Source organism: Streptopelia decaocto (assembly GCF_964273445.1).
Source record: "Streptopelia decaocto genome assembly, chromosome: 5".
NCBI lineage: Eukaryota > Metazoa > Chordata > Aves > Columbiformes > Columbidae > Streptopelia > Streptopelia decaocto.
The window spans coordinates 22234317-22257701 of NC_138659.1; the positions used below are offsets into that span (position 1 = coordinate 22234317).

The following is a 23385-nucleotide window of genomic DNA, read 5'->3' on the forward strand; positions in this document are numbered from 1 at the left end:
CTCGCGCTTCCCGCCGCCCGCGAGGCTGCGCGCGGGGCCGGCGCCACCACCCGCAGCCGCCGTCAGCGAGCGTCCCCCGGCAAGACCGTCTGGCGACAGGGGACTCCCAGGGAATGGCACGAGTGCTTCGTATGAAATCCGGGAGAAATTTATTGAAGAAGTGCAAGGCTAGTTCGAATTGACATATGGACCTCCCAGAAACAAAGTGCCCACCAAATTTTGAAGATCGTGTTTAGGCAAAACTCCTTTATGCTTCAGGCACTTGAGTTGATTTGCGGATGGTTGGCAAAGGAGAGTGAAGGCATGAAATCCTGTCCCCACTGAAGCTGGTAGCAGAACTTGAATGGGAATATATTTCATCAATTGCAATTGTAAACCATGGGAGACAAGCATGAGAGTAATAAATTTAATTTTAGTACCAGGCAGATGCTGAAAAAGACATGAATTAGAAGTATGCTTTAGGAGAAGGCACTGCACGAACACTGCCCACGGGTGCTGACCCGGCCGGCGCTGCAGGAGCCGGAGCGATGGCGGCACCATTGCTGCCAACAAGGTGCCAGCTCAGCGGTCACTGCGCACACAGGAGGTGGCTTTGCTGCGAGATGTGGAGCTGCTCCTGAACTCAAAACCAGCCACGGTCTTTCTGTGACCACATTTACTGTACGTGCTTGCACATGCCAGCAACATTCTTGAAATTAAACTTGCAGATAGATATCACAGGTTAGACTAAATACTTGAGAAAAGGAGCCAAGATAACTATCAGTTTTATTAACTTAATTAAATTTCCATTCCTTCCCAAGGGAAAACACATTGTTTTTCAGCAGCTTTTAGAGTATCACGCTAATCTGGGATGCATTGTCTCTTATGCTTCCCTACAGAACTGTAGGTATTTGCGCTCAGTGTGAACAGAGCTCAGCATGTCTTTCCTCTAAGCTGTTTGACTTCTCGAATGATTTTTTTTTTTTTTCACTTTGCAACCTCCATCTTGAACTTGCAGTTGATTACAATAGACTAAAACAAATATTCTGATATAATCCTAGCATCTTTTCTTCTGCCCCATGGAGGACTGCTTTTCAGATGTTTACATTAGCCTTATTTTATGCGATGATAACCAGGCATGGTGCTCGGTTTGTATATACAACAATTCGTTTGATCTCCTCTGCTTTGGTTAATAACCAAATCTTTTCTAAATGTTTCTTGCACCAATCAGGTTTCAGGTAGGTGTTCATCGCATTCCCCATCAGAAATAAAAATAAACCATGCAGGTAGGGTACAACATACTCTCTTAAAATGATGCCTAAAACAGTGACAAAACTAATGGTATCTACTAATGACTAAAACCAAAAGTAAACTACTGAGAAGCATGACATACTAGCTAGACATACAACAGAACAGCCAAGTAGCATTTGACAATTTGACTTAAGGGTACTTTTTTTCTTACATCAAGTAATTAATCTAACATTGCTGAATATAATCCATGCCTAGGATGCCAAGCAGCTCTTCAGAAGTTCATATAGACCATTTTGATGTAGCAGCAGAGAGAGCAAAGGCACTCAGAACACTGAATAACAGCAGGAGTTGGGGAGTTGAGTGTTTCCCAGCAGAGCTCTATTAAAAAAAAAAAAAAAAAGAGCAATTGGATTAACCAATTCAAAGTAGTTCTATTTACTATTATAAAAACATAGTAAATTTCAGGGATGTATTTTCCTATTAGCCCCTTCTGTTATGTAAACACTTAAGATGTTACAAAGATCACGTGCCACATCTATAGTGCACATAAATCAACAAGTGTTCAGTTTTCACATGCCAGGCAGGATCAAAAGTATAAAGCACTTACGTGATCCAACTTTTCCTCATTTCTGTTGATACTATTCTCATATATCATGTTGCACATGTAGTCTCAAACATTTTTTCAGATATAGGAAATGTGACAGATACCTCACAGTATAAACACCACTTTGTTTTCTACAGTAATATATTGGAAGAAGCCACTAGAAACTACAAAGAAAAAGTGCTTACCACTTGACTGTTGCCTGAGGAAGGTGAATTCTGAAAGTAAACAAACAAATAAATCTAGAAATGTTCCCGCCAAATGGTTTTAAATACAGTTTTGCCTGTGATCAACAAAATTTTAGTAGCCTAACTCACAGCATTGTGTTAAGTTGTTCATGAGGAAAGCAGCTTTGCATAAATAGCTTTAGTTACACACTCTATTCTCATCTTACATCTGCAAATTTCAGCTAAACTTGATGAAAGGGCAAAAGTCTATTTTCCTCTCATTCCATTATCATATTCCATACAGTTAAAAACTGATAAGCACTGAAGAAAAAAAGGAAGTGCAAAACCTGGTAACTTGCCAGTGAAAAACTCAACAATCTACCTTATTAAAAAAAAAGAAAAGTGAAGGATTAACTGAGCAGAGCCCATGAAAATCTACACAGAAAACAGTAATTTAAAAAGAGAAGACAGAAAAATGTAACAAGGCCACTAACTGGAATGTGAGGCAAGACATATTCAGATTTAAAATATCACTGATATTGAAATAGTTTTCTGAGGCTGAGGCTGTATTTTTCACAGCAGTTTCTCTGAATACACTCTAATACAAATGGAACTAATACAGAATGTTCTCTTCAGACCAAATCATCCTGAAATTGCTCTACCAACCACTCAGATTCTTTGTTTACTAAGAAAACAAAATTAAAACACAGTGATGAAAGTATTCTCATTGGTTTCACAGAATAAGTGCTTCCTGAGGCAGACAAGCCATGTAAAATAATTATGAACCATTTATTTTTATTATATGAGACTCCTAGTGAATTGTGTCCAAAGAGCACACAGCCGTCTTGAAAATGCCCTGGATATTGGTAGTTTTGACACTGACTTTGATTTTACCTTTTTCCTTGCATATTTTTTCCCGTTTTAATTGAATACTCTCAAGTCAGCACAGTGATGTTCTTCACAGCAATGTATCATTGACTGAACTACAAAGTTTGAAACTGAAACAGTTCTCCTGATATTTAAATACATCATTCTTAATAGAATTATCCAAGCATGTTCCTATGAGTAAGTAACAAGAGTATATCAAAACTTTGCTGTGGGAGGAATGAATGCTGCCTCATCCTGAATTTTAAGTCTGAACAAAATATTCCAATTTTTATTGGTCAGCTTTCTCAGAAATTTACCATTATAACATAATTTTAAATTTTACCCTAGTTACTGTTACCTATTTTAAAAAAGCAATACCCACATTTCTAACTTGATTGTGGAATAATGAAAGCAGAATACCCTTACTGACTTTCCCTGATCACTGCCTCCTGAGGAAGACAAGCCCTGAAAAAAATATACCAATTTTCGACTCTAAACCTCTTTGTGCCTCATTATATTCTTGCTATCTGGAATAAAGAACCACAGGAGAATGAACACTATTTTGTGTCTAGTCATCCAAAAATCCCAGGGAAATCTTATCTGAAATACAGATATTTAAAATCTTTCTGTTACAAGTATTCTTTTGAATGATGTATTAGTCAGAGAATTCAGTTCCAAGTTCTCAAGAAGAAAGAGCTGTTTTGTAGTTATGATATGTTTAATATATAGAAGGGAAAAAAATAATAAGGTGTTTGGTTTTTTTTTACTTACTGGTTTGCCCTGTTTACTGGCTCCAGAAGGACTTGAGCCCTGCAAGAAGTGAATCACACATCTATTAACTGAATGAAAATATCTTCTATCACTGTCCTGAGACAATTTGCCCAACTTAGTACAAACATACTTGGATATTGTTTGAACAAAGCATAACTGGGGTACCCAAAGCTTAAGCTATCTACAGCACAGCAAAATAACGGCAATTTGTTATTCTGAATCAAGAAAGTGGTGTTACGAAATACAGTATAGCAATTATGGTATGTTGAAAGGAACATTTTTACACAGAGTGGTAAAAATGTAACCAAATCCTTTATTCAGCTTGCTGAAATGACTTGAGTTAATATTACCTCAACTATTTAAGGTCAGTAAGATGACCAAATGAATGTATTTTTCAGCATCAAGTAACTGACCTGAACTAGACAGTACAGGGAAAGAGTGGGGAGTGATGGGAGGAGGAAGAAAATACACTCACCTGCCCACCGTACTGGCTGCTTACTGAGGGAGAAGAGCCCTATTAAAAAAAAAAAAAAAAAAAAAAATCACAGGAAACGTAAGTGTTTAAGTGTTGGAAGAATAACAACAGTTACTTCTCCCCCTACTCCCCAGTGGAGAATGAAACATAATAGAAAGACTTTTTGGCGGGAGGCGTCAGTAGGAATCTGGAAAGTATATTAATCTAAAAAGATACAGTGAAAGACGTCTGACTTAATTCCTTAAGTTCCTTAACAGCTGAAATTAGTAAATTTGGCAAATATTCAGAAAACACCTGCTATGACTATTCTCTGACATAAATATAGGGATATAGTGTCTTTAAGTGTGGCTCTGTACAAGGGAAAAAAAAATCTACGTTATTTGTGATTTTCTGCTAGGTAAAACATGTTCAGAAAGCATCCTTATTATTTCAAATAAGTAATTTGGGAAAAATTTGGTTTGCAGCTTTTACAATTCCTCTCCACGCTACAAGAAATTATCTTCTTAATAGTGTGATACTGAACTCTAATGCTTGCCAACGGAATAAAAAGAAACTAAATTATTTTTTAGTATAGCAGAGTGAACAGAATAATATTAATGAAAAATGTGTTCCACCTTACATCTGTTAACTATTTGGGCTACTAAGATTTCTTGATCAGTGACAAACTACTAAGTCTACAAAATATGCACAGGGAGCTGCTTACAGTAAGAGACTCAAATGGCAGGTGAAGATGAGAAAAGTAGTATTACTGTAGGTAACACAGCAGAATTTATATTTTCAAAGCAATACCTATTGGTACATTTTGTACCAAATTTCCAAGTATTTAATCTAAATAAATGCAAAAAAAAATTCAATATGATGATTGAAAAATAACACAGAAAACAGATTTTGAACTGGTGTGGTAGCAATGTGAAACTGAAACATAAAAATGGTTAAATAAAATTATCACTTGAGATAAGAGGCATTCTGAGGTAATACAACTAAAATTATCATCTATGCATCTAATCATCTATCTTTAAACTGAAGTCTGTTCATGCTACTCCATTTCAGTTACTGAGAAACAGTCCCTTTTTCAGATTGAGAGTAAAATTACTCTGAAAAACTGAGTAAAATTATGCTGAAAAACTGATTGGCTATATATGCACTGCATCATATTTTTCATTTAATAAACAGCACGTAGGAAGAAGATCTAGAAAACAAAGAAAAGTTGCTTGCCTGTCCACTATATGGACTGCTTCCAGAATATGATGAGAGCTGTAAAAAGAATGTGAAAATTTTGTAAATAATTTTTTAAAATACCGTCTGGCATCAAAAAAACCTGGACCAAATCTAAACCATACTCACAATACTGATAGGCTGGAATAACTTTACACAGTTTTTAATGCAGTGGCAAATTTGGCCTGATTACTAGTATAGTAATTCTGTCTGGTAGATTAAACAAGTAAAGGATTTAATTTCAATTTATCCTTATTCCTTCAGATTGTTTACTTGCAAAGAGAAGCTGATAATTTACATGTTGTTTCAGCACTTCTGATTCTCAGAAGTGGCATGTATGCCATGAGTGCTGTACTTCTGGCATGTGGGTTTTGCTTGATTTCATGATCTGAGAAAGTGTAGTAGTCATCTAAGCAATTTTGACTATACTGAGACAACAGAAAACTGAACTTCCCCTCAAAAGTAAATCAGCTTAATTTCAGCAAAATAGTGGTTTGTTTTGTTTTCTTTTTGAAGTATTTACAAAAGTATAGGGAATATACTAATTAGACAGAAAACTGGAAATAGCCTTAACTTTTAAAATTGATTGTTCTGTTTCTACTTGGAAGCATTTTGGGCCAAGATTTTCGATCTAAGTTTCACTAGTTCAAATCATACTGTTAATAACCATCATAAGAGCAGCACTGTTACACACATGTGTAAAACCCAGCAGATAAACTATGAGATATTTGGGAAACAGATTCTTAGGAAAGTTCCAGGCCTCTCTTACAAACCAAAATAAATTAAATGCTTTGAAGCAGTTATTCATAGATGGATATTTTACAGAATTAGCTGCAGTCTTCCTTTAATACTTCTTTTAATCCAGGGTGGCAAAAATGCATTTTATTTTATATGTGTTTCTTTGAAAATAGAAATGTATCTGGGTAGCTAGTTTTGAATATAACAATATCACAGTTGCAAGTCACTTAATGTTTTTGTCTTAAGCAGGTTCAAAAGTTCTCATTTTAGCACAATGTGAAAAAAACTTCCATCATACATATACATTCACAAATAGAATTATTTCAAGAAATGTAGTTTGGGAATTTTGCAGTATGTGTAGATAGTATGAAAAATATACAAAGCATACTTACTGAACTTCCACCGGGGCACACACATCCACTCTGCATAAAACACAACCAAACTTATTTTCCTGAGTCTATGACTCAAAGAGGCCTCTGAATCAATAAACTAAGCTCACATTCTGCTACTGCAAGAATATGGACTATGAAATCCTGCTCACAGACTCACCAAGCTCCATCTAAAAAGTAGTTTCTTTCTGTCTCCACTGTCCTTTCAGGTTAGCTGTGCACTTACTGATCATTTTTTAAAATACAGCCTTCTGATTTCACATTTAAAACTTAAAGTAAAAACCTTACCCACAAAAAGGATGAGTAAAAAATTCTGACTAGTACTACAGAATGTTTGGGAATATATGTAGTACTCTTTCATGCTACAGATGTTACAGAAAACACTGAAGATGACTTCCAGTGGAGGCCTGCTACGTGATTTCTGCTCCCATAAAACTAACTGAAAGGTGGCCAGGGCTTCACCATTCAGTGTCTCACTTTCCACATTCAATCTGCATGCAATGCAGAAGAAAAATGTTCAGCACCAAAGCAGGTCCAGAACCTCCCATACAAGTGCCATTCAGACAGTTACTACCGGCTGCTCTGGCCTGCGGGATGTCCGAATGACACAGAAAAAAGAAAATAATGTGTTGCTGGGGCTTTAGGCAAAAAGGACAGTGGTGAAGGAAAACAGTTCTTCTGAAGGAATGACTCAAAGTAAATTGTGAGTGCCTGACAGCAGCAGAACTGAACAGTGTGCAGAAGTAAAGCATACCTGTCCACCAGACTGGCTGCCTCTTGAAGGAGAGCCCTGGAAAAAAGGAAAAACTGATTATTTCTGTGTTATGGTGTAACATTCTCATTTGTTCTCTGTAGTTCTTAGGCTTTCAAATTGCTTCTGTTTAAACATAACAAAAATGGGCTTCTTGAACCCTGATCTGTGTAAGGAAGCATTCGCATGCTGTCACACAGATCCCTGTATCATTTGTTCATACCATGACCTGATGTACTAGACAGACCCATACTTACCAAAACCCTCACTCAGTTTAGCTTAAAGCTATTCTCTCTTAGAATGTTCCTTTTTTAAAAAAATGCAGTTCAGTTTTCGTAATGAACTGTGTTCTAAAACTGCAAACACTATGAAAGTAAAGTTTTACCTATACTGGCTGCTTCCTGAAAAAGCTATACCCCAAAGAAATGAGAGAGTATTTATATTTTTTGCACATTCTTTAACTTACGATGTCATAGGAAAAAAAAAACCCACTTTTACTTGTGTTCCATTGATTTAAATGTCACGAGAATGTGAACACTTCCTTTATAACCATATTGAAATCTACTAGCCTTTACAATGGCTACTGTTTAAATTGAACAAAGTTTAAATCCAAGTCAGTATAGGCAGGTGCGATTGTGTGCTCAGGGCAACCTCCTGTGCTTTACATTCCTGAGTGGGCTGAAGCAGCAGAAGGCCATATATTCATCTATTCTACTTAGACGCTGTTTTGCTGTAAGCCACCCCTTTATAGAATGTTCTGTTTTTCACAAACCAGAAAAAGAGAGAAGGGTGAACATTAGAAAAAACAATCCATAAATAGAAAAACAATTCTCACCTGTCCTCCATAATGGCTGCCACCAGAGTAAGGTGAACCCTGAAGAAAAGGTACCAGTTATTTCTCTATCAAAAAGCTTCTTTAAGGGTTTTTTAAAGAGAGACTATTTTATTTCTCTGTTGTACAATGGAAGATAAACACACAACCTGTTCCTTTATGTGTTCTATGCAAATTAGAGATGGTTTGTACCACAAATCTTCCATAATACTAATGATGAGTTAGTAGCATTAGTTAGTTTTAGGAGAATGTATTTGGACTAGAAATCTCTTTCTCTTCTAATTCCCTCTCCAATAAATCTGACCATAAATGTTTTCAGAGGCCAAGGACGAGTTTGTTGGGAATTTCACTCCGTATTAAGGGCTATACCACTAGACAGCACTAGGAACCCTATCCATCACCTTTCATTTCCCAGGAGCATGGAACAGCTCTCAACAACTCCTGCCCCACTCCCCTGCTCCCCGCCTGAGACACACTGCTCCTCTGATACCAACTTTGATATCGCATTTTGCTGAAGGAAGTGAGGTATTCTGGAGGCTGAGGCAGAGAAGGAATGCAATCTGGGTTTTTGGATAAGGACTATACAGGAAGAGTTTCTCACCTGTCCTCCATACTGGCTGCTCCCTGAAGAAGGTGAACCCTGAACAAAAGAACTAAATTATCTCTGTATCCATGTCATAGCACTCCTTTAAACCATGCTTCATTGGAGGGAGAGGTACCTAATTTCTTTCAGTGCAAAACCGAGTGGACTGAACCACACTGTGCCAAAAGGACTGAGACTCATCTGCATTTACCATGATGCATCAGAAATTACATCTCCTAAAAACTCTCCTGTGGCTTTGTATCACATACTTTTATAACTACTACACACCAAGCAACAAATGAAATAAAATATGAAAAAAAAAAAATTAATCTCTTTAAAATGTTATTTTACACAGAGAACTACCAAGTCTTTTGGATGAAGTAGGAAACACTACGAGAGAATTCTCACCTGCCCACCATGATGCATGCCTCCTGAGGAAAATGGACCCTGAATATAAACAAAAAAAGGAAATAAAACTTCTTTACACCCATTTCATAGAATCATAGAATGATTTCATGAGGCTTTTAAAAATTTTGGTTAGCTTCATAAGCTACTAATTTATTTCAGAAAGACACAACTTCTAAGTCTGAAAATTTCAGAAGCCAACTGAGTCAACCATGTATTTCAAGTTCTATTTTTTTCTTACTCTTAAGCAATTGTTTTCATCTGAACTTGTTTTGTTTAATCACAGTAGCACCAAATGCTACAGAGAAAAATTTACTGGAGATTTTAGACTAAGATAAATAAAGCTAAGGTAGACAGCTGGGTATACAATGAATAAACTACAAGTTTGCATAGGTCAAAACTACAAAAGTAGGGACTACTAATGCTTACTTGTCCACCAGAATGGCTGCCTCCATAAGATGACCCCTGGAAAAAAATATTCAAAATCAGTTATTTCTGAATATCTGATTCATGGAGACGGAGAGTAAAGACATCAGTATTTTGTTATTTGACTGTTTGTTTGTAATCTGCCCAGAATAAACTCTATATTTTTGTCTTCCTTGGATTCACAATATTACTACAGAGAATAAATCACTATAAAGTTTCTTGAAATATAAAATTGAGATAGCTATCTGCATAATCCTTTCCTTGTTAAGAGTCGAATGATGGTAAAACAAATATATAACATAAAATATTAAAAGAGCTTACATGCCCACCATACTGGCTAGCTCCAGAGGAATATGAACCCTGTAAAGAATACCAAATAAGTGAATTACCTGCTGCAGGATTTCTTTAAATCAAAACATGACTCTCCAAGGACAATAGGAGTGAAGGCAGGACTTTTCGTATGCTTTAATAATTGGAGTTCAAGCCTTACAAGGTAACTTGGGGAAATTCCCAAGTTCATAAGAAAGGCTGGAAGGTAAAAAACCCCTAGTGCTTAGTTTCTGGAGAATGGCATGTCTTTACTTAGAAAGCTGAATCCTGGGCCAAAGCTACTGGTAAAAGATCAGCAACCTAGCAGGACTCTGCAAATCAAACCAAGGAAGTTTATTGAAACCTCATACAACAAGAGGTCTCTTTAAAGAGGGAAGATTTGGTTTGTTTTTCTTCTTAATGGACTTAGGTCCACTAGGAATCAAAAATGCTATGTTTTGATTAATTCTTTCCCCACACCTATTTTTTGTATGAACTTCATTATGCAAGTTTCACACAAACAAGGGCACTATTTGCTAAAAAAGTCTCATGTATAACTTTTAGGACATATCAAACTCAACGATGAATTTAATTTACTGAGGTTTTGCTCTTTAGACTTATTTCCCATATCAAAACTGAATTTGAGTTTGTGAATAACCCTCATTTACAAAAGTGGCAAGCTGGATCTCCTTTTGGAACGAGTGCTTACTTGGCCGCCATACTGGCCATGGTGGCTGCCTCCAGAAGAAGGTGAGCCCTGGAGAAAAACAAACAAATCAGTTATTTTCCTCTAACAGAACTATTTCAAAGCAAATCTTTGGAAAGGATAACAATATTTAAATCTCTATTTAAACATTTTACATTTTTGTTTGGGTTTAAAATCCACTCAAAATGTAAAATCTAGCCTTCCCTACTTTGTTAATACATCTAAAATTTAGTGGGTACCTGTCCACCATACTGGCTATAATGGCCACCTCCAGAAGAAGATGAGCCCTGGAAAAAAAAAAAAAAAAAAAAAAGACGATGAAAGAAACTAGTTATTTTTCTCTAACAGAACTATTTTAAAGCAAATCTTCGGAAAAGATAGCAGTGTTTAAATTTCTATTTTAAACATTTTTGTTTGAGTTTAAAATCCACGCAAAATATAAAATCTTGTCTTCCCTACTTTGTTAATACATCAAAAATTTAGTGTGTACCTGTCCACCATACTGGCTATAGTGGCTGCTTCCAGAAGAAGATGAGCCCTGGACAAAAGAGAAGGGAAAGAAAAAAAAGAAAGAAACAAACAAACTAGTTATTTTTCTCTAGCAGAACTATTTTAAAGCAAATCTTCGGAAAGGATAGCAGCATTTAAATTTCTATTTTAAACATTTTTGTTTGGGTTTAAAATCTATCCAAAATATAAAATTTAGCCTTCTCTACTTTGTTACTATATCTAAAATTTAGCATGTACCTGTCCAACAGAATTGCTGCTTCTAGAGCCCTTTCACAAATACAAGTTATTTCACTTCAAAGTATCTGACTGAAGGAGTGGCAGTTTATTTCTTTCAGTTTAAAACCAGCACACTGAAGAATGACATCCCCCAAAAAAGCTTTTAACGTTCATTCTTGCAGAGTACTACAGACCTTTTGAGTCCTCTGAGCTTCTACAAGATCTGCTAAGCTCATAAAGAAATGAAACTGGTTTGTGTTTAGTATATAATGTTAAGCATTTATCAGAAATGTGTCCTTCGTAAGGGATCTTAACTATGTAAAATTACTTTTTAATTTCCCTGTAAAGAAGACATTCAAGACAATGTTCTGAGGTAGACTGCAGCACAGAGTTGGGGAAGGACTAAGATCTACATTCAGTCTGCAAAAGCCATTCACCCATGCTGAGGTACTGGGTGCATCTAGACATCAAAGTACAGATCAGGAACGTGCCCTTGAGAAAAACCTCCCGTTAGTAGCCCCCACGTGCTGTGGCTTGTTTTGCACCATGGAGTGGTTTTGGAGTGAAGTAATTGGATGCCTTTCAGATTAAACTAAATTGTAGAATGCTCTCTAGGGGCACACAGTGCTTTCAGGTAGTAAAAGGACCAGAGCAGCCCCTGCCTGAAATGTGTATAGTGTGGCTGTCAGTTCATCAGCACTGATTTTTTTCACTCTGTGTAGTAGAACCACCCCAGCAGTTTGCAGTACTTGTTGACGTAGACACAATCACTACGTTCCTTCAGTCTTTTTACACACTCCTTGATTCTGAACTGCTCTTCAAAGATGGCCAAAGTCACTAAAAAGATATAAATCAGTCCTAATTGGAAGTTTCATAGGAAACAAATCTCAACATCAATAATATGAAGGATGTAGAACACAGATGGGTAAGAATATTTTTGTGTCTGTAGATATATAAACATTCCCCCTTCCAATAAGGGAGCATAAGACTTGTCTTATTTATAATGTAATATTGATTTCTGTATGGTACATTGATGTAGCTGTGTCCCAGTTAGCTTTATATCAGTTAGCAGTCTGGTAACAATGCTACAGAGTTTTGTGCTAGATACAAAGAGACTTCCTTTAGTGCAGCACACATAGAGCTCCAGTGATGTAGCCAGCATGCTTTTCTAACACACGATGAACAGAACTGGTCTTGTGAATGCTGTAAACAGGACTCTCCTGCAAAAGAGTTACCCATACGATAGGGCCAGCATCATTAAATTACTAGTCTATGAATCCTAACCTTTCTTGTAGTAAATGGTTTAAGAGGAATACAAACACATAAATCCATGTCTTTGGGGATATTTTGGCATAATACCAAGGAAATCAATGAAACTGACTCCCAAAGTAAATCTTTATATTGTTACGTACCTGCATTTGTGCCAAACAGAATCTTTCAAACATTTCCAAACAGCACTTGTCTTTGAATGAACACTATTTCAAATGGAAAAAGAAACTGCAAGTGCTGCTTGAATGTTCTGTGTGTATTTTTAATTGTAGCTAAGGTAGTTTATTTTCACAAGTGTATGACTAAATTAGGTACTGACCCTTTTTAACCTCTCTAGCCATTCTATCAACAAAACAAGCACAGGGCATCCTTACAAGCTGGTGAACAGTGCTTACATTTGCAGAGGAATCACTTCTGACTAAGGTAGGGGATCCACCCTGTAAGGGAAAAAAGAAGAAGAAAAAAATTAGCCTTTGCCTGATCATAAACTGAAAATAAAACAAAATCTTAAAATGTCCATTCTAGGGTACTTTAAAGGAAAAATATCACAGTCTGAAATGAAACTACACTTGCATTTCACTTACTTTTCTTAACTTGCCAAGATAGCAAATAGCCTTTTTTGGCCCGGAAGACCATAAATTAAAAAGTATCGTTTTGTATCTGCGCATAACTCACTGCCTAGAAAATAAGAACTCTATCCACTGTGCAGGCACGTCCTTTATGTATTACATTACATATTACATGTTGATTGACCACATATGATTTGCTTTAGAAAACATGCATTATCATATTTCACAGTCTTTAAATAATTCTGTATAGATTTAAAAGCACAAATGAGAAGTGGCTCAGGTTTGTGGGTGTTGGTTTCTTTTTTTATTTGGTAAGCATTGATTTTTGAGACAACTTTTACGGTTGGCAATTTTGTAGACTTGATTTTTTGAGATTATTTTAGCATCTGTTCATGACAGACTTTTTTTTTGTCAATGAATTCTACTATTTAATGATTTATTTTTTTAAACACATGCACATCTCTGTAAATACTGGTCAGAGAATACACCTTTCTGCCACCCTTTAGGGTTCCTGGCTTGTATCAGAACTAGTGTGGCCAGCAGGACCAGGGCAGTGATCATTTCCCTGTATTCAGCACTGGTGAGGCTGTACCTTGAATCCTGGGTTCAGTTTTGGGTCCCTCACTACAAGAAAGACATTGGGGTGCTGGAGAGAGTTCAGAGAAGGACAACAAAGCTGGTGAAGGGTCTGGAGCACAAATCTGATAAGGAGCGGCTGAGGGAACTGGGGCTGTTTGGCCTGGAGAAAAGGAGGCTGAGGGGAGACCTTATCGCTCTCTACAACTACCTGAAAGGAGGTTGCAGCATGGAGTGGTATATAAAAATAAGGGTACATTCAAATAAATAAGTTAGAAATAAGTAGGACCACAGATAATTTTCCAGTTAAATAATGTAGTAAACCAAAATGTGTAGTGAATAAATAACACTTACGGAACTTCCTCCAGAACAATTGCATCCCTCCTGTAAAGAATGCAGAAAATATTTAAGATATCAAGAACACAGAACTGAAAAGGAGTCCAGTTACAACTCAGATTACTCCATCTACCATCCCAGATATGCAAGCCATAAAGTTACATTCAAAACTGCCCAAGCACCCAACTTCTAGAAAGCAGTCTATTTTTTTGTTCTCTTTGTCCTGTGCAACAATTCCCACACTTATTGCTCTGATGGTGAAAAACTTCTAATTTTGTTATGTTTAAATTTGTTATCTACAACCTTGACCTTGAAAACCTTATACACTGAAAAAGATGAGTAAAAAATTCTGAGTAGTACTACAGAATGCAGGGGGATGTTGTTTTTTGTTGTTTTTTTTCCCTAGAGAGGCCAGAGCACCTGGAACACATGCAGTACTATTTCATGCTACAGACGTTACAGAACACAGGTGATTTCTGCTAAAACTGAGAGGTGGCCAGGGCTTTGCCATTCAGTGTCTCACTTTCCACATTCAAAGTTCATGAAACATGAAAGAAAAATGTTCAGCATCAAAGCAGGTCCAGAACCTCCCATACAAGTGCCATTCAGTTACTACTGGCTGCTCTGGCCTGCGGGATGTCTGAATGACACAGGAAAAGAAAACAACATGTTGGGCAAAAAGAACAATAGTGAAAGAAAACAGTTCTTGTGAAGGAACGAAAGTCAAAGTAAATTGTGAGTGCCTGACAGCAGCAGAACTGAACGGTGTGCAGAAAGAAAAGCATACCTGTCCACGAGACTGGCTGCCTCCTGAAGAAGCTGAACCCTGTAAATGATACATCTTCATTTAAAGGATTTTCCTTCAGTTTCACATGTATATTTTATTACAATGTATTGTCTTATACTCTCTAAACTATGTTAGAAAAGATCTATCTGGTTAACAACCCAATTTTACTTACGGAAAGATGAATAAAGATGAAAAACCCACAGTAGTCTGGAAACGTAGGTATTACCAAACTGGTAATATTTTCTTGAAGTATGTACATTGGACAACAAAACAAAAAACCCAACACCAAAACAAATACTGAAGAAATATTTCCCACCTGCCCACCATACTGGCTGAAAAAAAAAATCATTTAATATATGTTTAAAAAAATATAAATTAATACAAAATATTTATTACTTTCATTTGTTTCCTGACATTGGAGCGTCAGTGAATACATGAATTGTATTTTGACCACTGTGCTTACACTTGGACTTTTACATGACATATATAAGGAAAAGGTGATTGAGTACCAAATAGATCTTGCTCACAGATAAAATAATGCTGGAAGACAATTTGAGGACTCGAGCTTTTGTATAACACATACTTCAGGTCAACAATACAAAGAATTAGTATTTACCTGTCCACTGGAGTAGCCACCACTTTGAGAAGATGATCCCTGCAAAAAAGTAGACCAAATTTATTTTTGTTTAAAATGGCTTCTGGAAAACAAGACTATGTTGTTGAATAGTCATGGGCATATTTTTATGAAAAACAAAACAAACTACACACACACACACACACAAACAAACAACCAAAACCAAACCAACAAAACACCAAAACAAAACAGTTTGCCATTTGGTTTCACAAGACATGATGCCAGATGTCATGAAAAATTCTAGGAGATAACAGTTGAATATAATTTACTTGTCAGGATAATTTTTTAAAAAAACAGCTGTTTTGGAAGGGAACTGCAAATAATGAATAAAATAGATGCTTACATGTCCACCTGACTGGCTGCCTCCTGGGGAATAAAAATCCTGGAAAAATGTATTGAAATTACATGAAAAAACCAAACACTTCCTTTCTTTTGTAGTATGGAAAGACGAGGACGGAAGCTGAGCATTCATTGCTTCTCCACATTCCTTAATTTTCTCTCATGGGTCGTTCAAGAGAATATAAAAGGTCTTTCTGTATAAAACAGCACATGCCCCTTTACACCTGTTGATAATTGCTCTTTTGGTGAGAGGTATTATTTTGGATACAATGATTAAAGAGTTGTGATATCTCCAACAAAATAATTTCTCAGTGTGTCATTTAATTCTGCTTAGAATAAATGAAATGTGTGCTATGTAAAAATGACAGGAAAGTGGAAGCCCTCATAACTAAGTCATGCAGCACAACAAAGCAAAGGGTTTCACTTTGAATAGATGCTGGACAAATCATGGTACTGAAGCCTTTTGCAGTCAGGCAATGAGTAAAAAGGCACAGGAACCTGAATGTGTATATTGTGGTGCTGTGATTGTAATGCATTGGTTGGGATTTCTAGCGGTACTACAATACTTTAAGCACATCCTTATTCCCTCTGTGCTTGATGACTTTCTATCCCACACTGGAAGCTGCCACACCACCTTCCACACAATATAATTTAGGTGGCTAGTGGTTGTCAAGCACTGGGGCAGACACCCTGGCAACATGTAAGGACGGAGCACTTACCCGTTCACTCTGATGGCTGCCAGATGCTGACGTGGAATTCTAAAAAAGATTAGAATCTAGTTATTGCATGGCAAATACTTCTATTTTTTTTTTCTAAGCAAGTTTGGAAGGCAAAGGAAACTACTGCTTGTTTGCATGCCTTGTTGGGAAGGTTCAAGATGGTAGGGTGTAGGATAAGCAGCACTCTTTCAAAGTTCCTCCCTTGCTCATTTCTGGAGCATGGCATTTCATTATTTGGAAAGCTGAATTCTGATATAGCATAATAAAGGAATGAGCTCGCATCTCAATCTACGTTATTTCCTCTAAGAACGCTGTAGAGGTAAACATCAGCACTTTAAAAGCTGTCTTGGTTCTGGGTAAGACCTCAGTGGTGCACACTGATGTTGGAATACTTTAGCTTCTTTCATACCTTAGTTTCTTCCAGAGGGTCTTGGGGCCCCTGTAGTATCATATGTTAACTTTGCTGAACATCCACAAGAAGATTTTGCTACAGAAACTGTGTGGAAACTAATGACTTTATACTTGTGGCTGAAGTGCACAGATGAATTTATAAAAATTTGTGGAGAACAATTTCCTACTAACCAGGACAATGGAAAACAAGCTTATTAGAAATCCAGTTAAAATACAACCTATCACTCAAGACTCCAAGAAAATGAGACATCAAATTTGGAAAGTTTTATAAACAGCCTCACCAGAATTAATAGGAAATATACTTTAGTTGGGAGAAAAGGCATGTTCTTAAGCAGAACAGCAAGCAGTTCTCACCACACTACATGAAACCAGACCATTCCTATGCAATATACAGATGAAGAAATATAATGCTTTTATGTCTGGCACTGGAAAAACACAAATCAAGTGTAGCGTGAATTGAAGACGGAAAGAGGGAATTAGTCTGTGCAGTATTAATTAGGGAAGCTGTATTTTAGAAAAAGAATAAAATGAGATAATGATTAAGGGTCAAATACAATGTGTTTTCTCAAAAATACAAGGAAAAGTTGAATTTTAAAATAAATCTGTATCTTAAGAGCAATTAAGTTTGAAAGTCCTAATTTGTGGGAATTGCTATGAAAGTCCAGAACGGTAAACATAGATGGAATATAATCTTATGGAAATAAATGACAAAAAATCACCCTGAAGAACAAGAAGGGCTGATCTGACATATGGATAGTATTGTTCTTGTAGTTAAATTAGTGGGTTTGTATTAAATTAACTCTGAAAAAGTAGACAAATTAAATTGCTGGAAGTAAGAAGTATCTGGTTCTTTTATACACTGTAAGCCTATACTAATATTGTTTCAATGGAAATTGTGAAATAAGGGAAGAGAGTTTCCTTTATAAATGCCAATTCTAATAACTGATTCAAAAAGCATATGGTTGTTACAAGTCAGAACTGTTGCAACTGCAATTGTAATTTGCCAAATCCTTGTCATAGCACAATAATGTGACATAATATGAATCTACATTTTCCTTTATCTATAGAAACAATATCATTTCAAAGAAGGTATTGCAGAAAATTACAAGACAGATGATCAATGTACTGTGAAGGACCTCTTAAAGATAAGATGATGAGATAAGGTAAAGGTCCATGTAAGCACCTAGATAGTTTAAAAGGTAGTAAATTCTGATATTGATATACTTGAGAAAAAATGCTTACATTGTCATCAGTTTCACCGCCTCCTATGGGAAGTGAATCCTGTAAAATAATTGAAAAACAGTTATTTTCATGTAAAAAGGATTCTTACATGATCTTACTAGTGGAGAATATAAACTATGCTTTTTTTAACGTAAAAAATACTAGATAAAGTTGATTTGAAAAATTAATCATTCTTTACATTCAGAAATTGCATTATCTATGCTCTCTTTCTAGATCCTGCACTAGAAGTAGCAAGACAACACAATTTTCTACGAAAAAACAATCTGGATTATATGCCTTATTATTTTTAATATATCATTCTATATGACTTCAGCTGTTTCAAATGTATTGCTAAACAAAGCATAAGATGGTCCCTGTATAATAATCCCACAATGTGACACAATCTTCAGATACAGTGCATGCATTTCTCTAGACTTTCAATAGCTTCTACATGACTAAGGTGTGTAAAGTACATGCACAAAATATTTTCCTTTTGAATAAGCTAGTGCATAAACAACAAAGTAGTTAAAGTATTGAATAACCACAGTGGCACAGTTGGCAGGATGGTGCATACACTGCATCACGTTCCCTCCATCATTGAAACATTTGGAGTTGTAAAGGGGTAAATAAAAGCAAAGAGAAACAAAGGATAAAATGGCATTTCTATGGTCATCACTTAAAAATAGAATCATAGAATGGTTTGGGTTGGAATTAGTTCCAAGCCCCCTGCCATGGATAGGGACACCTTCCACTAGACCAGACTGCTCAAAGCCCCATCCGACCTGGTCTGGAATGCTCCCAGGGCTGTGGCATCCACAGCTTCTCTGGGCAGCCTTGCCCAGTGCCTCACCACCCCCATGGTGAAGAAATAATTGAAATATAGAAGCTAGTGCACAAAATAACTGAAACAGCAAGCTTAAGCTTTTGATGTATGAGACAAATAACATTTACCTGACCAAAAGATTGACCACCGCTAGGTGTGGAAGATCCGGCACCACTGTAGGTAGAAGATCCACCCTGTTCAGAAAACATAAATCATATTCATACTGCAAACAGCCTTTTCTTTTTTTTTTGGTCACTTACTGTAGGGATCTCCTTCTGGGGAGATTTAAAAATATGAATATTTACGTAGTTATCAGAATGGCTATTGAGCAACTCATAGTTATGTCCCTGTAAAACACTAATTTAACATATTTTAAATCCAAATTCTATTTTCACTTTTGCAGAGACCTTCATTCAATTCAAAGCTAGCATTGTTGGGGAGAACAAGCTCTAATGGTTGGAGGCACTCCACTTTTTACTCCTTCATAAACTTTCAGGCTACTTAGTTAATAGTATATGCAAATTGACTCCACAAACAAAAAACCCCACCTTAATTAAAATGTAGCGAGAGCCAAAATATAGAATATAGCTGCATATAGGAGTCAGGGAGTCTCAGCACCCTTTACACAAAGATGAAAAAAAGAGTATTTACCTGACCATAGGATTCACTGCTACCGTCATAGGTGGAAGACCCTCCCTGTACAGAGAAAAAAAAAAAACAACAAACTTTATTATTTTGGTCCCCTCAAGAAAGAGTTTTCCTTCTTTCAAGGGCAGTGTATGAATGAAAATAACAGAGGTCTGTTTTATCTTTATGTCACCATTTAGAGCAGGGTGGCAATAAACAAAGTGTACACTTACAAACGAGAAAAAAATGTACCTGTCCAGAAGATCCACCATGAGAGAAGGAGGATCCGCCAGGATAGTAGGAAGACTCTCCCTGTACAGAAAACATAAACATTTACTGTTTTGTAGTTGAAATGTTATCTCAAGGAAGACTTTTAGACTACTCTTGTGCAGACACAGTGACCAGAATATTTACCTGGTTACTGGAGTAAGAGCTGTGGGAAGAAACTGGGCCGCCCTGAAAGGAAAATTGCAGACCATTATTTTCATGCAGACAAGTGTTTAAATCGCAGCATATACACTTTCATTTTACACCCTTTCTCTCAGTTTTGAGCTAACTTTTATGTACCTAAACAGAAACCAAGACCAATATTGTTAAATGGAAGAAGTTTTTGGGTGATCATTTTCTTAAGCCTGCTGAAATCTGAATACTGCAAAGAAACTGCAGATATTGTTTTGTACTGCTCTCTGTCAAACCTCACACCACTAGGTTACATCAGGGTTAATTTAGGTTTTCTTCTCGAAGAGACAGCTATCAGGTCTGTAATTATAGCATGTCATAGCACCCACAATATTGGCAGTGAAGGAACCAGGAAAATGGGAGTCCGAGTTATCCTGGTAAGGGAGGAAGAACAACTACCTGTCCATAGGATCCTCCAGGATAGAAGAAAGGCCCTCCCTGTGCAGAAGACAGAATGGGTTACTGGCTTACATTTGACTGCTCCTTCAGGGAAGGTTTTAGATGGAGCTTCTGAATAAGGCATTTTATCTGAACATTTACCTGGTCACCAGAATATGTGCTGTGTGCAGAACCTGGGACTCCCTGAAATTAAAATACAGACTAGCTATTTTCTTGCAAACGGGATGGTGTAAATAGCAATGTACCTGACTTTTATTGTGGGCCAAATTGTTAAAGAACAAGGGACTTCTTATGACTAATTTTCTTAGCTGGATGAAAGATCATTCCAAGGAAGTTTTAAACACAGTGTAGTCTTTTCTTCTGACAGACTTTATGGTGTAAGTTAGAAATAGTTGATTCAACTCTTGGGTGTTATATTTCACAGCAACCACTACTTGGGGAATATAGGAAGGAAGATAACAGAAGTCTCTCTTATGATTACAAATGAGGAAACACACCTGGCCGGAATATCCACCAGGATAGAAGGAAGCTCCACCAGGATAGAAGGAAGACTCTCCCTGTACAGAAAACATAAACATTTACTGTTTTGTAGTTGAAATGTTATCTCAAGGAAGACTTTTAGACTACTCTTGTGCAGACACAGTGACCAGAATATTTACCTGGTTACCGGAGTAAGAGCTGTGGGAAGAAACTGGGCCGCCCTGAAAGGACAACACAGACCACTATTTTCATGCAGACAAGTGTTTAAATCGCAGTGTATCCACTTTCATTTTACACCCTTTCTCCCAATTTTGAGCTAACTTTTATGCACCTAAATAAAAACCAAGACCAATATTGTTAAATGGAGGAAGTTTTAGGGTCGTCATTTACTTAGCCTGCTGAAATCTGAATACTGCAAAGAAACTGCAGATACTGTTTTGTACTGCTCTCTGTCAAACTTCACACCACCAGGTTACATCAGGGTTAATTTAGGTTTTCTTCTCGAAGAGACAGCTATCAGGTCTGTAATTATAGCATGTCATAGCACCCACAATATTGGCAGTGAAGGAACCAGGAAAATGGGAGTCTGAGTTATCCTGGTAAGGGAGGAAGAACAACTACCTGTCCATAGGATCCTCCAGGATAGAAGAAAGGCCCTCCCTGTGCAGAAGACAGAATGGGTTACTGGCTTACATTTGACTGCTCCTTCAGGGAAGGTTTTAGATGGAGCTTCTGAATAGGGCACTTTATCTGAATGTTTACCTGGTTACCAAAATATGTGCTGTGTGCAGAACCTGGGACTCCCTGAAATGAAAACACAGACTAGCTATTTTCTTGCAAACAGAGATTTAAGTGAGTCAATTTCCAAATTTCTATTCTTTCAAGATATAGCTTTCAAAACTGACATTACCGCAATCATTGAAAGAGATCACTGGGGTTTTTTTGTTTGGTTGGTCTGGGTCTGTTTGTTTTGTTAAAGATAAGGAAACCTTTAGCAGATACTTTTCTGTTCAGGAGAAAAGACCTGAAATAAATAGTAACTTTTCATTTTACTCTTTCTAATCAAAGAATCCTATCCCATACCTGGTAGACTCTATGTTGTTATAGATTATCATGATCCTGATCATGTTTTTCAAAAGTTGCCAGAATGCTGAACTTCTAAAGTATAATATAAATAGGGTTTAGGAGAGCAGATTTTTCAGCTCACTGCTTAAAAGAGAAGACTATTTACCATTTTGTAACATCCATTATTACTCCCCCTTTATATACAAAACAAAGGATTATTCTATGGTTAGGCTGCAACCTCATAGACTATTTATAGACTGAGCTTTTGTCTTTAGGTGAAGCTTAGAGAAAAATGTGGAATAATTACAGTGTAAAGAATTCAGGCATCCACATAAGGAAACTGATTGTTTCCTTTGAAGCAAGCTGGTTTGTATAGCTTTGACTCTCAATTTATAATCTTTCTCAGGTTTGAAGAGACCTTTATGTAACTCACAACTTTTAAGTTTAGAAGAAAGCTTTTTGCAGATATTTTCCTACTGAGCTGAAGAATCTATTTGTTAAAGCCAATGACAGTTAAGTTCAGAAAGCAGTAATTTCTTTATAAAATTATTTTTTTTAAATAGCATACTTTTTATAGAAATGATAATACATAGGATTCTTGTTGAAACTTATATCTGAAACAATATTACACTCTTCAAATGGGTTTATGTAAATACAGCTTCAATAAAAGCATCAAAAAGTTTTCAGGTAGAAGACAGGTGACTTTAAAATCCAAGTTCACCTGGCAAAGCCAGGTGAAGCCAGAAGCCTGGTAAAGCTTGTCTGTAATGCCCCTGTAACCTCATTCCTTGGCCTTTTTCCTGGCACAGAGACATCGTCTAAGAGAAAAGTTCATCCAGTGCTACTGATTGTGAAATTGCAGTCATTCTCTTTATGGGAAAAAATAGTTTAAATACTGATTTAAGAGATTATATTTTGAAATATTTATCAGATCTTGACTTTTACTCACAATATTTTATTGCACCAGGGAGGACAAGGAACCTACAGTCAATGCAATTGAATTCTGTGGTTACTACAGGGCATACTGACTCTGCTTTTTTAAAGTAATTAATAATTAGCACATAACAGTCAACTGACAGAGCATCGGGATTACCATGCACAGTTACAGAAAGTTAGTGGCCACATAGTAATTATGCAGTTAAAGTGAGACTCGTTCTTCCATTTAATTGTATATTAATCTGTCCATACTAAGGAAATTATCAATAATGTTTAGTGTTACCCAAGTGTCCATACTTACTAGGTGATTAATTCAAAATACTCCACTATGTAGACGGAAGTATAAACCCAGAAAAATAATTACCTGTCTACTACCACTGCTTCCATCAGGACAAATGCAACCACCCTATAAATTAAAAAAAAAAAAAAAAAGGCAACAGTTATTGCTTTGTGGAAGTCTAAAATAAAATCTTATTTCAGATGTGAAATTGTGTTTAGGGGAAGAGACACTGGGACTATAGAGTAGCTGTGACCTTCCCTAAAC

General features: G+C 36.6%; 1 protein-coding gene across 24 annotated transcripts in view; it reads right to left on the reverse strand.

Moving 5' to 3' along the window:
• Window positions 1–392: 392 nt before the first annotated feature.
• LOC309440586 (uncharacterized protein) overlaps window positions 393–23385 on the reverse strand; it is a 60640-nt gene continuing 37647 nt past the window's right edge. For 16 of the 24 annotated variants that reach the window (XM_082054396.1, XM_082054401.1, XM_082054383.1 and 13 more), the window contains 33 exons: window positions 23206–23247; window positions 21603–21644; window positions 21462–21500; window positions 21020–21061; window positions 20858–20917; window positions 20502–20543; window positions 20361–20399; window positions 19917–19958; window positions 19755–19814; window positions 19527–19571; window positions 19004–19069; window positions 18074–18112; window positions 16421–16459; window positions 15706–15744; window positions 15345–15383; window positions 14729–14767; window positions 13960–13989; window positions 12856–12897; window positions 10956–11003; window positions 10705–10752; window positions 10469–10516; window positions 9772–9810; window positions 9454–9489; window positions 9028–9066; window positions 8638–8676; window positions 8040–8078; window positions 7208–7243; window positions 6457–6486; window positions 5327–5365; window positions 4112–4150; window positions 3637–3675; window positions 2020–2049; window positions 393–1608 (listed from right to left, as the gene is read on the reverse strand). In XM_082054396.1, coding sequence (XP_081910522.1) covers window positions 1510–1608; window positions 2020–2049; window positions 3637–3675; window positions 4112–4150; window positions 5327–5365; window positions 6457–6486; window positions 7208–7243; window positions 8040–8078; window positions 8638–8676; window positions 9028–9066; window positions 9454–9489; window positions 9772–9810; window positions 10469–10516; window positions 10705–10752; window positions 10956–11003; window positions 12856–12897; window positions 13960–13989; window positions 14729–14767; window positions 15345–15383; window positions 15706–15744; window positions 16421–16459; window positions 18074–18112; window positions 19004–19069; window positions 19527–19571; window positions 19755–19814; window positions 19917–19958; window positions 20361–20399; window positions 20502–20543; window positions 20858–20917; window positions 21020–21061; window positions 21462–21500; window positions 21603–21644; window positions 23206–23247 — 1434 coding nt within the window. In that variant the 3' untranslated portion in view covers window positions 393–1509. The remainder of the gene's footprint in view (window positions 1609–2019; window positions 2050–3636; window positions 3676–4111; window positions 4151–5326; window positions 5366–6456; window positions 6487–7207; window positions 7244–8039; window positions 8079–8637; window positions 8677–9027; window positions 9067–9453; window positions 9490–9771; window positions 9811–10468; window positions 10517–10704; window positions 10753–10955; window positions 11004–12855; window positions 12898–13959; window positions 13990–14728; window positions 14768–15344; window positions 15384–15705; window positions 15745–16420; window positions 16460–18073; window positions 18113–19003; window positions 19070–19526; window positions 19572–19754; window positions 19815–19916; window positions 19959–20360; window positions 20400–20501; window positions 20544–20857; window positions 20918–21019; window positions 21062–21461; window positions 21501–21602; window positions 21645–23205; window positions 23248–23385) is intronic. The other 8 variants (XM_082054381.1, XM_082054403.1, XM_082054402.1 and 5 more) reach the window with 8 other exon arrangements.